Here is a 12,334-nt window from a genome sequence, read left to right as displayed (position 1 = left end):
TGTAAGAATTTAATTATGCACAATGTGATGCAACTGGGATCGTTTGCCCACTAAGCCACCACTTCCCTTTGGCACCCTACATCATTAGTAGAAACACCAGTCAATAAAACTAGGGATTATTGTTTTTAAAAGAGTAAAGTCTCATTTTTCTATAAACCACCCTTTTCATGAAACTTCTTTATTTCCCTCAGGCAGCACTTTACCTAAGATGTATTTGGCTAGTTAAATAAAAATACCTGTTAAAGGAAAGAAGGTTCCCATCAAAGCTGTTGAAATCTGATTTCATTTCACATTCTATAACTAACGTTGTTTTTTGTTTAAATAGATTTTGTCTGTCAATTTCCAGGCCTGCTGTGCCATCAGGCTGTATGGACTGCTGTGGTCAACACGGGGGTTGTAGCAGCAAATTTTATTATGGACTGGTAATTGAATTGAACAGGTTTACATTTGAATAGATTTACTACATCATGATCTCTGACATACTGCATGGGACCGAAATCCCTCTCCATCCATAAAGATACATTTAAGACAGTATCATTCTCTCCAGGCTGAGGAGGCAAGTCTTGAGCCAAGGAGATGGCCAAACATAATTGTGTATTTATATGCAGGGTGTAATGCAATATTTCACTGCATTTTTAAGTATGAAAGAAAAGGAATATTCCGTATTTACTCATAGCCATCCTTTTGGGGGGAGGGGCTTAGAGAACTGGCATTTTTCCATCAAAGTGGGCATAAGGAAGTAAAGGAAAATAAATTATTATTTGAGTATTCCAGTATTATTATTTGAGTATTTCAGCAAGTACAGCAGCAAGTCCCTTGAAAACAGACCCTATAAAGGCTTGATAACAGCAACTGAGGAGGTGTGAATTACAGATAAGCACCAGCCCATTTCTTTCACCAACAATGTTTAATTAAACACAGTTCACACCTCCTCAGGCACTCTAACCATCCTTCAGGATCGCTCCTGCTTAAAAACCACAATGGGGAAATTATTTAGGGGAAAATTTATTTTTTGTTTTCACTTCGTCCATAAACCTGGAAGTGCAAAGAGTTGAATAAATCGTAGTAGTAAAATTAAACTAGTCAAAAAATTCTATCAACCTGTAAATGGAGACATAGCTCCATGTACTTTAGTTTTTGAAAATAAAATCCACATCTAGGACACATCTATTTCAAGTGCTAATTGATATATTCATTTTATAACCCACTTTAAAAAAATAGATTTGCTCTTTGAAAATTATTCCTCAACTCCCAACTTTTAATTAACGCTTTTTGAATGAGCTTAAGTTCAGTGTGAGTCTCTACAGCTCAACTCAGTGGCAATATAATGACCAAAAATGGACCATCAGTTACTTATCATGTTATTGTGAACTAGGTTTTTGTTTGTTACTCTGCTATAGGATTTAAGGCAATTACGAAGATAAAGTTTCAACCTCAAAAGGAGTAAGCTCAAAGGAAAATTCCTTGTCCTGTGGGTTGGGACATTATGGTTGGGTTTTTATATGTATTTTTTCCTTTGTCAAAACTCTCCCACTGGCATTTCCATGTCAGTTTCCTCTAGCAAGAACAACCACATCCAACTTCCTCACTGCGGCACTGCTGAAGCCTAGAATGGTACCTGGCACATGGGAGAAACTTAATAAATACTTAGCAAGTGCATTCTAAATGTAAGATATATCAACTATGAAAAATCCTAATGGTGCCAAAGGCTATACAGCAAAAAGGGCAAGTACCCCCCTCCTCATTGTATTCATAGTGTCACACTGTCCCCCATCTTTATTTATCCCTCCTTCCACTTCTCCATGTATATCCCATCACGATGCACATCTCCCTTCTACCATTCTTCCTCTTTTTTCTCTCTACAGATATTTTAATATGAATTATTAAAATATAAATTTTTATAAATTTTTAAATTTAATATAAATAGATATTCTTATATAAAAATAAACTCATATATACATTGAATCATACTACTAGGGAACTTGTACTTTATTTTTTTTTTTTACTTGACAATACATCTTGCGTCATGTTTTCATAAGGCTTTAATCATAAAGTTATACACTCTTTGTTTATAGCTTCCTCCCCCTACCCCACCTCCCCACTCCCGCCCCAGAGGAAGAGGAGAGTGAAAGATGAGGAGAATTTGAGAGTCTTCTTTGTTCCTAGTCAAATGAGGGGTTAGTTCTTAGTGATCTAGTAAAGGGCGGAGAAATATGGCATGAATTCCACATACCCAAATATAACTGATCCACTCCTCTTCCTATGACATTGTTCACAGTAAAAATCTTGCATTAAGAACAAACCAGGAAAAATTATGAGATCTAGGAATGCCATACCTAATTGAAGCTCTGGTTTGTTCTCAGGGAATAAACACTTAGATCTATTTGGATTTAGAAGTTAAAAAGTCAGGGATCTCCAGTAACAGCAAATACATAAACTAATAGGGCCAACCCCGAGAACAAAGTAACAGAAGCAATACATTTAAATGTAATTTACCTAATTTCTTTCAAACTTTGATTACCACATTTTCATTTTGTTACTTTATAAAATTATCATATTTATTTTAAACCCTGGCAAGTTTTCTGAAGAGACAAAGATGGTAAAATCTAAAACTGTAAAAAAAAAAAAAACAACACACATTTACAAAAACACACACATAGAGATGCATTTAAAAACAAAAACAAAAACAGATCTAGGCTTTCCAAAGAAAAGAATAATTTCTCTCTAGCCACAAGCTAAAATGTTAGTTTCATTGGACATGCTGACATATACAAATATTTCAGGACCTTGGATATGGGTGGAAGAAGTCAATGAATTCTAGAATCTGACTCTGTGTTCAGTTCTGGGCTCTACCACTTGTGAGCTGTGTGAGCTCAGGGCGTAACTGAATCCATGGTCACTGTTATTATTTTGTGTTTGTTGGCGTTATCCCTAAGTGAAAGCAACAATTTCAGTATCATTATTAAAAGTTCTTTATAATAGAACATAAGTCCAAAAGGTAAGATTGGAAAAAAATACAGCCTAATACTAATTTTTTTAAAAAAGTGGTAACAATATGAAATGATGGGTGTGTTAATTAGCTTGACTGTGGCAATTATCTTACAATACATATGTATATCAAAACATCAAGTCATACACCTTAAATATTCACAATTTTTATTTGTCAATTACATCTCAGTAACAATGGAGGGGAAGATCTCCCTGCAAACTTAGAAATAAGAAACACAAAAAGACAAGGACCAGCCTCTTGGTGTCCTTTGTCCTCTTCCTTCTGCAACTCGTAAAGAGGAAAAGAATCAGAACGACCAAGCATACCTGGTGGGTTTAGCTGCACATCAGATGTTTCCTACCTTGTCCCTTCCTGTTGATATCAAGCAGTTAGCCAGGACATATCAGAAAACTCAGGCGTAAAGATGTATTCTGCCATCAGATTCAGAGTGCTTACTGTGACCCCATCTTTTCCCAGTTTCTCTAGCCCTTCCCCCATTCCCAACCTAAAACACAGAGTCCCCAGCAACATGCCTTACCTTCTTTCAGCATGCCCACTTTTAAACACTTCATGAAGCGGCAAGCCTGGCAGGATTTACGTCTGCGCTTTGTGATTTCACATTCATTTGTGGCAGGGCAGCTATATTCTATATTACCTAAAACACAGAGTTCAAAGAAAAACAGTTAGATTTGCAAGACCCAGGAAATGTGAGCATCCCAAAGGCAATGCCCACTCTGTTACTTCTGCCTCCCCTCTCAGAAAAAATGTCACATAAGATTCATTAGGATGTCACAAATGTCATGAAGCTGGATGCTCTGTGGCAACCACTTAAGATGCACTGAATAGGGGCGCCTGGGTGGCTCAATCAGTGAAGAGCCCGACTCTTGATTTTGGTTCAAATCATGATCTCCAAATCTTGAGATGGAGCCCCATGCTTAAGATTCTCTCTCCCTCTGCCCCTCCCCCTGCCACTTTCTCTCTCTTAAAAAAAAAAAATGCACTGAATAATTGGAAGATACATGGTAAAGTATCTCAAAAGATTAAGTTTAAAGTTAGTCTTTAAGACATTATGCTTAGTCTACCCATGCACAATAACAATCTTCCAGAATTTGAGAACCCAAAAGAAATTTCAAAGCAAATTATTTCCATAAAAGCATGAACATCAAAATCATATTTTTGTATCATCAATCCTGGATTTCTTTTGGTTACTAATGTTCCAGTATATCAGGCTTATTGTCTTTCTGACACTAAACAGCATAAACCCCACTGTGAAAAATGATCAGCAGGCGCATCTGGGGCCTTACAGTAAGCTCCTAGATGGCAGGGACCGAAATGACATGGCTCTCGTGTCCACGTTTACCCGGGCCTTACAACACAGTTCTCTGCTTAGTAAATGCTTATTGAGGAGGAGGAGGAGGATGACGATGATGACGGTCATCATCATGGTTGTTACATTATTTGCATAATGAATTCCAAACACTCAAGCTCCATGCACGTGTTATAAATAAAAATAAACTGCTACGAAACTATATGTTTAATGTCAGAGTTGACATTACTTATGGTCCTACTTACACATTTGAAGCAATAAATATGTAGCCAGAAGAAGATCCGAACTTTAACTCAAAATTTTTTTTCAATTAATGCCAATGATAGTGTGTGGGATGTGCTCTGGAGCTGCCTACAGCTTTGTAAAGAAGCTGCCTTTAAAATAAAGCCTCTCTCCCCTATCAGCTCTGTCACATAGTGCTTGAAGGTCTTTCCTTACTTCCTAACCCTTTCCCCTTGTGATTAAGTGCATTAGTATCTTAATGAAAATGCATTCTCTTTATTGCCCTCTTGGGAAGGGGGAGGTCATCACACCAAATGCATAAATTGTCATCAGAGACGGTCCGAGCATAATTGCAATTTTGCTGCTCTGTGTTCGCAATACTCAGGGTCCATCCAAGTCCCCTGAAACATGCGCAGAGTCTAGTAATTAGCATAGAGTCTGCCTGGGACCACAGCATTGATGAAATATTTCAGAGTTAATCACACTTTGTAAACACTGATTTATATTGACTACCTTTCTCCAGACTGATGTCTCCTCATTAAATATCACATTAGTGGATTGCTGGATTGTACAAAGACTCAACTACTCAGCAACTGCTAATTCAACAGGAAGTAATACCTAACCACTTATAACTACTGAAAACTGGTTAAGTACGCATGACTAAAATATACATATAAAAAAAAACTGTGTATTATAACTTGAGATAAGCCTATCAAAATTATTTGGCTCAATTAGCATTCTAACTCAGGGCATTTATAATAATAAAAGCAACTACTTTTTAACGTAAGAGGTTAAAAAATAAGAGTAATATTAACTACATCAACAGAGGCACACACCATCACCTTCTTCAGAGATATTACTAACACCCAGAAAATCAAGGATAAGTCAAAGGAACCAGCCTGGCTGGATCATGGCTGAGAATAAAAGGATTTAGATTCTGAACTTTAGATGAACCATTTTTCACTGCTGAGTTTCTTTAACCATCACTGAAAATGTATTTTGCATCCAGGGAGTATTGCTAGTAACTTCCTAGAGGTTAATTAGTATTCTAATACCAGAACCTTCCACTCTACTTACCTCTTCCTATACTTACTTAAAAAGAAATTCAGTCTTTGCTTTCTTAGAAAGAGATGAACAATAACTAATTAGGAAAAAAAAAATGGTTTCCAAACAGCATTTCTTGCCCCTTTTTGCCAGAAAAGTCAGTATGAAGTCCTCACTTTGCTTACTTTCCAGTACTAAAGCATGACCCACATTTTAACCCAATGCTAGAAACTTCTACCAGGGTGACCCACCATCTCCCTCCCACCCCCACAAAAACAATCATCTTTCATTTCAAACTGGATCCTCTTCCTCCAAAAATTCTATCCTCATCTTCCACGAGAACACACTTCTGACAGGAACCTCAATCAGGCATGTGTGAGCTCACACCTGGACTATGGCAGTTCTCCCCTACCTGGGCATTGTGCCTCCATTCTGTCCCCCTGAATCCATGCTGCCTACCTCTTCCTAAGACTGCTTAATTTAAAAATAAAATACCTTAATTGAAAAAAAAAAATCACTACACTTCTATGGCCTCTTGAATTAAATACAGAATATTAGATTAGCAAACAAAATCGCCATTCCAATATGACTCCCATCTACTTATCCAGCAATATTACAATTATTACCTTATATGAACTTTCTGATGCAGCCAAGTCAATTTATTCATTTTTTGCTGTGTCCTTCAGACTTCCCTCTGAGAATGATCCATCTTTGCCCCTCTTTTCTTCTTAAAATTACTTCTAAGGCTCACTGTTCAACTCAAATTCCATTCAAATCTTTCATGAAAACCTCTCAGACCATCATAGCAGAAAATGACTTCTTGGTTCTCATATCTTTTCATGTACTCTCATCACATACAGACATGCTGAATTTTTTCATACCTTTTTTGCATGCATATTACCCATTAGATGGTAAGATCCTGGAGGCAAGGACCATTTCTTATGCAGTAGAAAAATCTTCTTCCAAAAGTAGTAAATAAGTAAAATAGTATGCTTCATAAAAACTTGTATTTTCTTGATACCTCAATGTCATTGTTATGAACACCAACTATGGTGCTGTAACGTAGTAATGTCCACAAGGTCAAGTGAGCTAGATGTCCCATCAGGAAGCAATATTAAGACCACTAGGAAAACCATTTCACAAATTAAAAAAAAAAGTATTAGGAAACCTAATTAATTTTTCAAAACCTTAAAAAGTAGCTTTGACAAAAATGGAAATGAATGGTAAAACAGAAAGAGATCATTGAGGGGAAAACCAAAAAAAAAAAAAAATACTAAGGCTTCTGGGGAGCACAATGTGAAAAGAAAAAAAATGAATGTGAGAGACTTTAAAGGAAATAAAGTGCATCTTGATATGAACAGGATAAGAATAAAAGGAAAATAAAACATGAAAATGTTTTAAAACATGAACAGACAGATGGCACTAAAAGGGTTAAATTTTATCTTGTTATAGTACTTAGTATTACTTAGAAAGTAGATGCTCTCAGAACTGGAGCCACACTGGAGAAAATATTTAGGAGCGATTCAATGATAATAGCTAAATCTATGAATGACTCGTCTAAGAATGACTGTGTAAGGATTTTTAAATTTCTTCAAAAAACAGAAGGAAAATTGTACAATTACCACATGAGAGCTTCAGATCACATATAAAGAAGTACTCTAGTTCCCTTTCTAACCATTACATTCTGAATTCTTCAATGACAAAGGGAAACATAAAGGCAGAGAAATTTTTAATAGTGCCTCAGAATGAACTCTTGAGGGAGAGGCTCTGTCTTATTCATTGCTAGATCCTTGGTGCTGATCCATGAACCTGCAATTTTGGATCATGGGCTGGGTTGGGATAGAAAGAGGTAGTTCCTGCTCTTGAGAAGTCCACAGGTCTTACAGAGGAGATAAGACATGTAAGCGAATAACAATACAATTTAGTGTGGGGGGGGCAGTGGTTCTGGAATCATGACTAGCATGCACGCACACACATATGCATTCCCACAAATGCAGAGATTATGCCTGAGAAAGTCAATGAATTCTCAATCTAGAAGTGAATGACTGAACTATGCTGTGAAAAATGGATAAATAACTATATTGGGGTAGAGGAATCTTCCCAAAGCTATTGGCAACAAAACATGTTTTGTAAAAATTTCACTGTGAATGGATGGAAATTATAGCAGTCCTGAATGTTTTCACAATTGATATATTTTCAGCTTAAGTGTATAGAAATTGTTTACGATGAATCAGGAATCCTTCAGCCAAATTTCCATAAATTAGTCTTGACATACATGAGTGATAACCTCTATTTCACTAAGTAATACTGGTTTATATCTTGAAAAACAAATCAACATTATTGTAAAGAACTTATTTGCTGGAGGAAAACCTCTAATTTCAAAGCCCTCCCATTGAGTTACTTGGTTCATGGTTGTTGGCTATGATCGCCCACCCAACAAAGCCTTTGATCTGTGTTAGAGTCTACACAGATTCTGCCCTTGAAATACCTTCCCTGGTGCTTTTTTTATGAAACAACAACAACAACAACAAACCATTTTATCCTAAAAATGTGCTGCCCCAAGCACCTGGATAATAATATTCCATCTATTTTGGTAATGGCTCAAAGACCAGTAGACCACATGATCTCTATGGGGCACTTGTTTTCCTTCAATTCATGGAAAGTGGAAACTCAACAAAAATATTTCCAATAGCAACTATGGGCACCTGAAATATGAACACTGGACAGTCAACCAGGAGGATGCAGAAGTTATTGTTCACAAGCAAGGATTCTCATTTCAGACACAGAGTTTTCTTGGCTTACAGCTTGCTATTTCCTGGGACACATTTGTTAGAGGGCACCAGGGACTGAATTGGGCGGCTACTGAGGACACAGCTGGAATTTTCCCAGTTTTGTCAAGAGCTGGGGAAGTGAGCTCTGTTGCAGAGGGAACCAAATCAACATGGAAGCTCTGGGTTTTTAAACCAGGCTGACAAGAATGATAGAGCAATTTATAATATCTCCTGGCAGCTTTCAGAAAGTCCTGGGCTCTGATTACTTATTTCAGAGTCTTTTGTACAATTAGTTTGTAGGCAATATAATTTTCTCACTTACCGCTTAATAGAATCTTGCAGCTAGCTGGCGGATAGAATAACAGGGTGTATGTAAAACTCCAGCCTGGAGTGCCAGTGGATAATTTGTATATTCCTTTCAGTCACTTAATGGACTTTTACAGTTTGGCAGTGAAAGGGCTGAATGATGTAAATTAGCATGGCATCTCAAAATAAAAATATATGTCAAATCCTTACTCCCAACTCACGTCACTCATACACAGTAATGGTGCATTTGGCTTTACGTAGTTCCTAAGAGTTGTCCTCTTTTTCACACATACAGACATCCTAATTGTAAAACCCATTTGAAACCATTTGTATATTTCCCCCAGTTGTTTTAATTTTATTAACAGAACCAAAAGGCTTGAGATGACCCACAGGGCACTCCAAGCGCGGTTTATCCAATTGTTCCCCAATATTAAGTGATTTTAAAATAATGGGATTTGCCTCGGTACACAATTACAGAGCATTAAAAACATGCAGCCAATAATCCACAGTATTTTTGTTTTACATGATCAAAAATATAAAAAAAAGACTGTTTTTTTAATACCGTTTCATAGTAAAGGTTTTTCCATACAGCAATACAACTTCCCTTTTTCTCCTTTTTTTTTTCTTTCTTGTTTTTAATGCTACTTTTTTCCTCACTGCTTTCTGCCCATTCCACCTGAAATTGAAATGGTCTCTATAACTGGGATTATATAATATGGAACAATAATTGATTACATATCTCTAGCAAGAAAGTCATAGTTCTATCAGTGCACATACTTTTTAAGTTTTTTCAAAGAATCCCAAGTTAGACTTCAAAATAAGTTACCTAGGGACACTATACCTGTTCCCAAGGGATTGTTCTGACACTTTCGGAAGCTCCCTTTAGAACTGCCACTGGAGTCAATTTATAAGCTATGGGGGGGGGGGGCAGTCAAAATACATTTCATTCATATTCACCCAAAACATCTGACTGCCTTCTTTATCACAAGACATGAGGCCAAATGATGTCTGTCCACCATTAAATTTCAAATTTACCTTCAAATTTCAAAGATCTCCAGATCACTGATGACAGTCTGTGAGAATCTGCCTCAAGCTCTGAAAGACGATGCCCAAAAGTATTATAAGGAATGGCGGTGTCAGACTCCCAAAGGGGCAGCAAGGCACCTGTGACATGGAGACTGTGGCATACTGACAGGAGGAAAGGAGCGTCACATCCAGTTAATTGTCATACCCAGCTCTTGGCAAAGCAATTTCATGTACAAGATTATGCCAAAGTCGCACGTTCTTTGCCTTTTTGCTGCCCTTCTACCCTCTAAAAAATGAGCTGGAAGATAGGGTATAGAAAGTCTTTTTGGTATTTGGTTCTTTCAGGTTCTATAGGATTAAATTCTGATAATCACAAACATAGTATATAAGAGCCATAACAGTATTTTGGCACAGACTGTTGCATTTTCACACTGAAGCTCAGGCTTGGCTCCCACATGCAAATAAATGATGGCTTGTCTTAAAGGATGAGAAGATCAGAGAGAAGCCTACAAGCAGGCAGGCTCATAGACTCTGAGTAGTATCTACTGACTGCAGACCAAGACCATACACTCTGGTTTCATCTTCCAGTGAACCGTATTGGGTGGGCCACTGAGCTTATAATGGGTACCAACCATCTCCCTCTATGATACATCTAACTACAAGATTGTATCGACCTGCTGAATTAAATCAAAAATAGATTAGCAGCGGGGCACCTAGGTAGCTCAGTCCATTAAGAATCTGACTCTTGATTTCAGCTCAGGTCATGATCTCAGGGTCATGAGATCAAGCCCCACACTGGGCTCCACACTGACCATGGAACCTGCTTAAGATTCTCTCTCTCCCTCCCCCATCAACTCATATGCTCTCTCTCTAAAAAAAAATTAATTAATTAAAAAATAAAAAATAGACTAGAAGGAAAACAGTGTTGTAAAATGAGGGGGGGGGTTATTTAGCCTTGATACTTTTTTCCAGTTTAAACAAAACATATCCTACCTTAGTTTCCCCCAAGTTTGTAAACATGGACATTCCTTTATTGCCTTATTCCACAACTATTGACTCAACACTAGGCACTGTGCATATTCATCTCAAATAAAAGGTGGAAAAAATTATTGTATGCCCATTGCATGTCCTTCCTTAACATACTACCTTGTATAGGGTTTAGAAAGACACCTGGAAATGAACGAGTGAAGGCAGAGGAGGAGAGGAGAAGGAGAAGAGAAATGGTAGATGAAGGTCCAAATTATAGCTCTGCCATTCATTAGCCATGTGAACTTGAACTAGTTACTTTACCTTTACTACTCTCGGATTACTAAAATATAAAAAAGGAACAATCATATGAACTTTATAGCACTGTAACAATTATATGAACTATAAGTATTAAAATCATAGATCATGTTCACCCTTCTGAGAACAAAAGGGAGAGACACTGTAAGATTTCATCAATTACTAAATACCTTCACTCTAAGACCTAAATCTGGAGTTTGGGAATATTACAAAATAAGTGTGAAAATGAATATGCCATTCACCCAGAGAAACTGAAGGACAATTTTGCCTTGCCAACAACTCCAGCGTGCATGGCTATATTTTACACATACTAGGAGGAGAGGAAGAAAGATAACTCAAGTCATTTTTTTAAAGCACCAAATTGTCTAAGAAGTGAATTTCTGAGGGGCGCCTGGGTGGCTCAGTTGGTTAAGCGACTGCCTTTGGCTCAGGTCATGATCCTGGAGTCCCGGGATCAAGTCCCGCATCGGGCTCCCTGCTCAGCGGGGAGTCTGCTTCTCCCTCTGACCCTCCCCCATCTCATGCTCTCTCTCTCTCTCTCTCATTCTCTCTCTCAAATAAATAAATAAAATCTTTAAAAAAAAAAAAGAAGTGAATTTCTGAGACATCAACCAGCAACATCTCCTTGTGAGCATTTCCTGTCACTACACTGGAGCTTATAAACTGCGTATCATTGGGTGTAACCTGATTATAATGGAAGGTAAAGGATTTGCAAAGATCTTCAAAATCCCACCTCAGTCTTATCCTTCCCACAGTCTCAGGTCAATTTCTAACCCTATCCAAAGCCCACTCCCACCTTGTCTGACATGTACCCTGAATTACTACAAATTCCTAGAAAGCAGCATTCTTTCCTGCTGGTCCTCTTCATGTGCCTCCTTTATCGTGTCTTCAACGAAGCTTTCCAAGAGCCCACAAGACCGTGTCCTTATGGGTGTAACTAACTCATCTCACACTCGTCTTCAGGTGGGTCCTTCTCTTAGAACTCAACATACTTTGTGTCTACTGAATCAACCTCCTCCTGTTCCAACTGTATATTCCTTGCAGATAGGGACTTACACCCCTCAGAATCCCTTGTGTCCAAAAGAATGTGTGGTCAAGTCAATGGCCCACAAGAAGCCACTCATTACCTGTCGATTTGATTTTTAGTGATCCTATTTCTCATTGCCTCATTTTAATATTTAGCCCCAAATTATTCATCAAAAAAAGCTAAGTATAGTCAATGAGACAGAATAAAACTGATAGGAATCTACCAACAACATATCATTGGGTATTAAGCAACACAAATTTAAAGGATATTAGACTTTGAGGAAAACCTCATTTCTAATTGGTTCAGCCTCCTCAAGATCATAGACAAGTAAATATGTA

The 12,334-nt window shown here is 37.6% G+C and overlaps 1 protein-coding gene across 4 annotated transcripts in view; it reads right to left on the bottom strand.

Annotated features, from left to right (window-relative positions):
• ESRRG (estrogen related receptor gamma) overlaps positions 1-12,334 on the bottom strand; it is a 568,127-nt gene that overhangs the window by 150,781 nt on the left and 405,012 nt on the right. For all 4 annotated transcript variants that reach the window (XM_035010128.1, XM_035010129.1, XM_035010126.1 and 1 more), the window contains one exon: positions 3,528-3,644. In XM_035010128.1, the coding sequence (XP_034866019.1) occupies positions 3,528-3,644 (117 nt within the window). The remainder of the gene's footprint in view (positions 1-3,527; positions 3,645-12,334) is intronic.

The sequence above is a fragment of the Mirounga leonina genome, unplaced genomic scaffold, assembly GCF_011800145.1.
Source record: "Mirounga leonina isolate KUSES-001 unplaced genomic scaffold, KU_Mleo_1.0 Mir_154, whole genome shotgun sequence".
NCBI classification, from domain to species: domain Eukaryota; kingdom Metazoa; phylum Chordata; class Mammalia; order Carnivora; family Phocidae; genus Mirounga; species Mirounga leonina.
The sequence above is the reverse complement of the archived record's forward strand: the minus strand, read 5'-3'. Positions and strand labels throughout refer to the sequence as shown.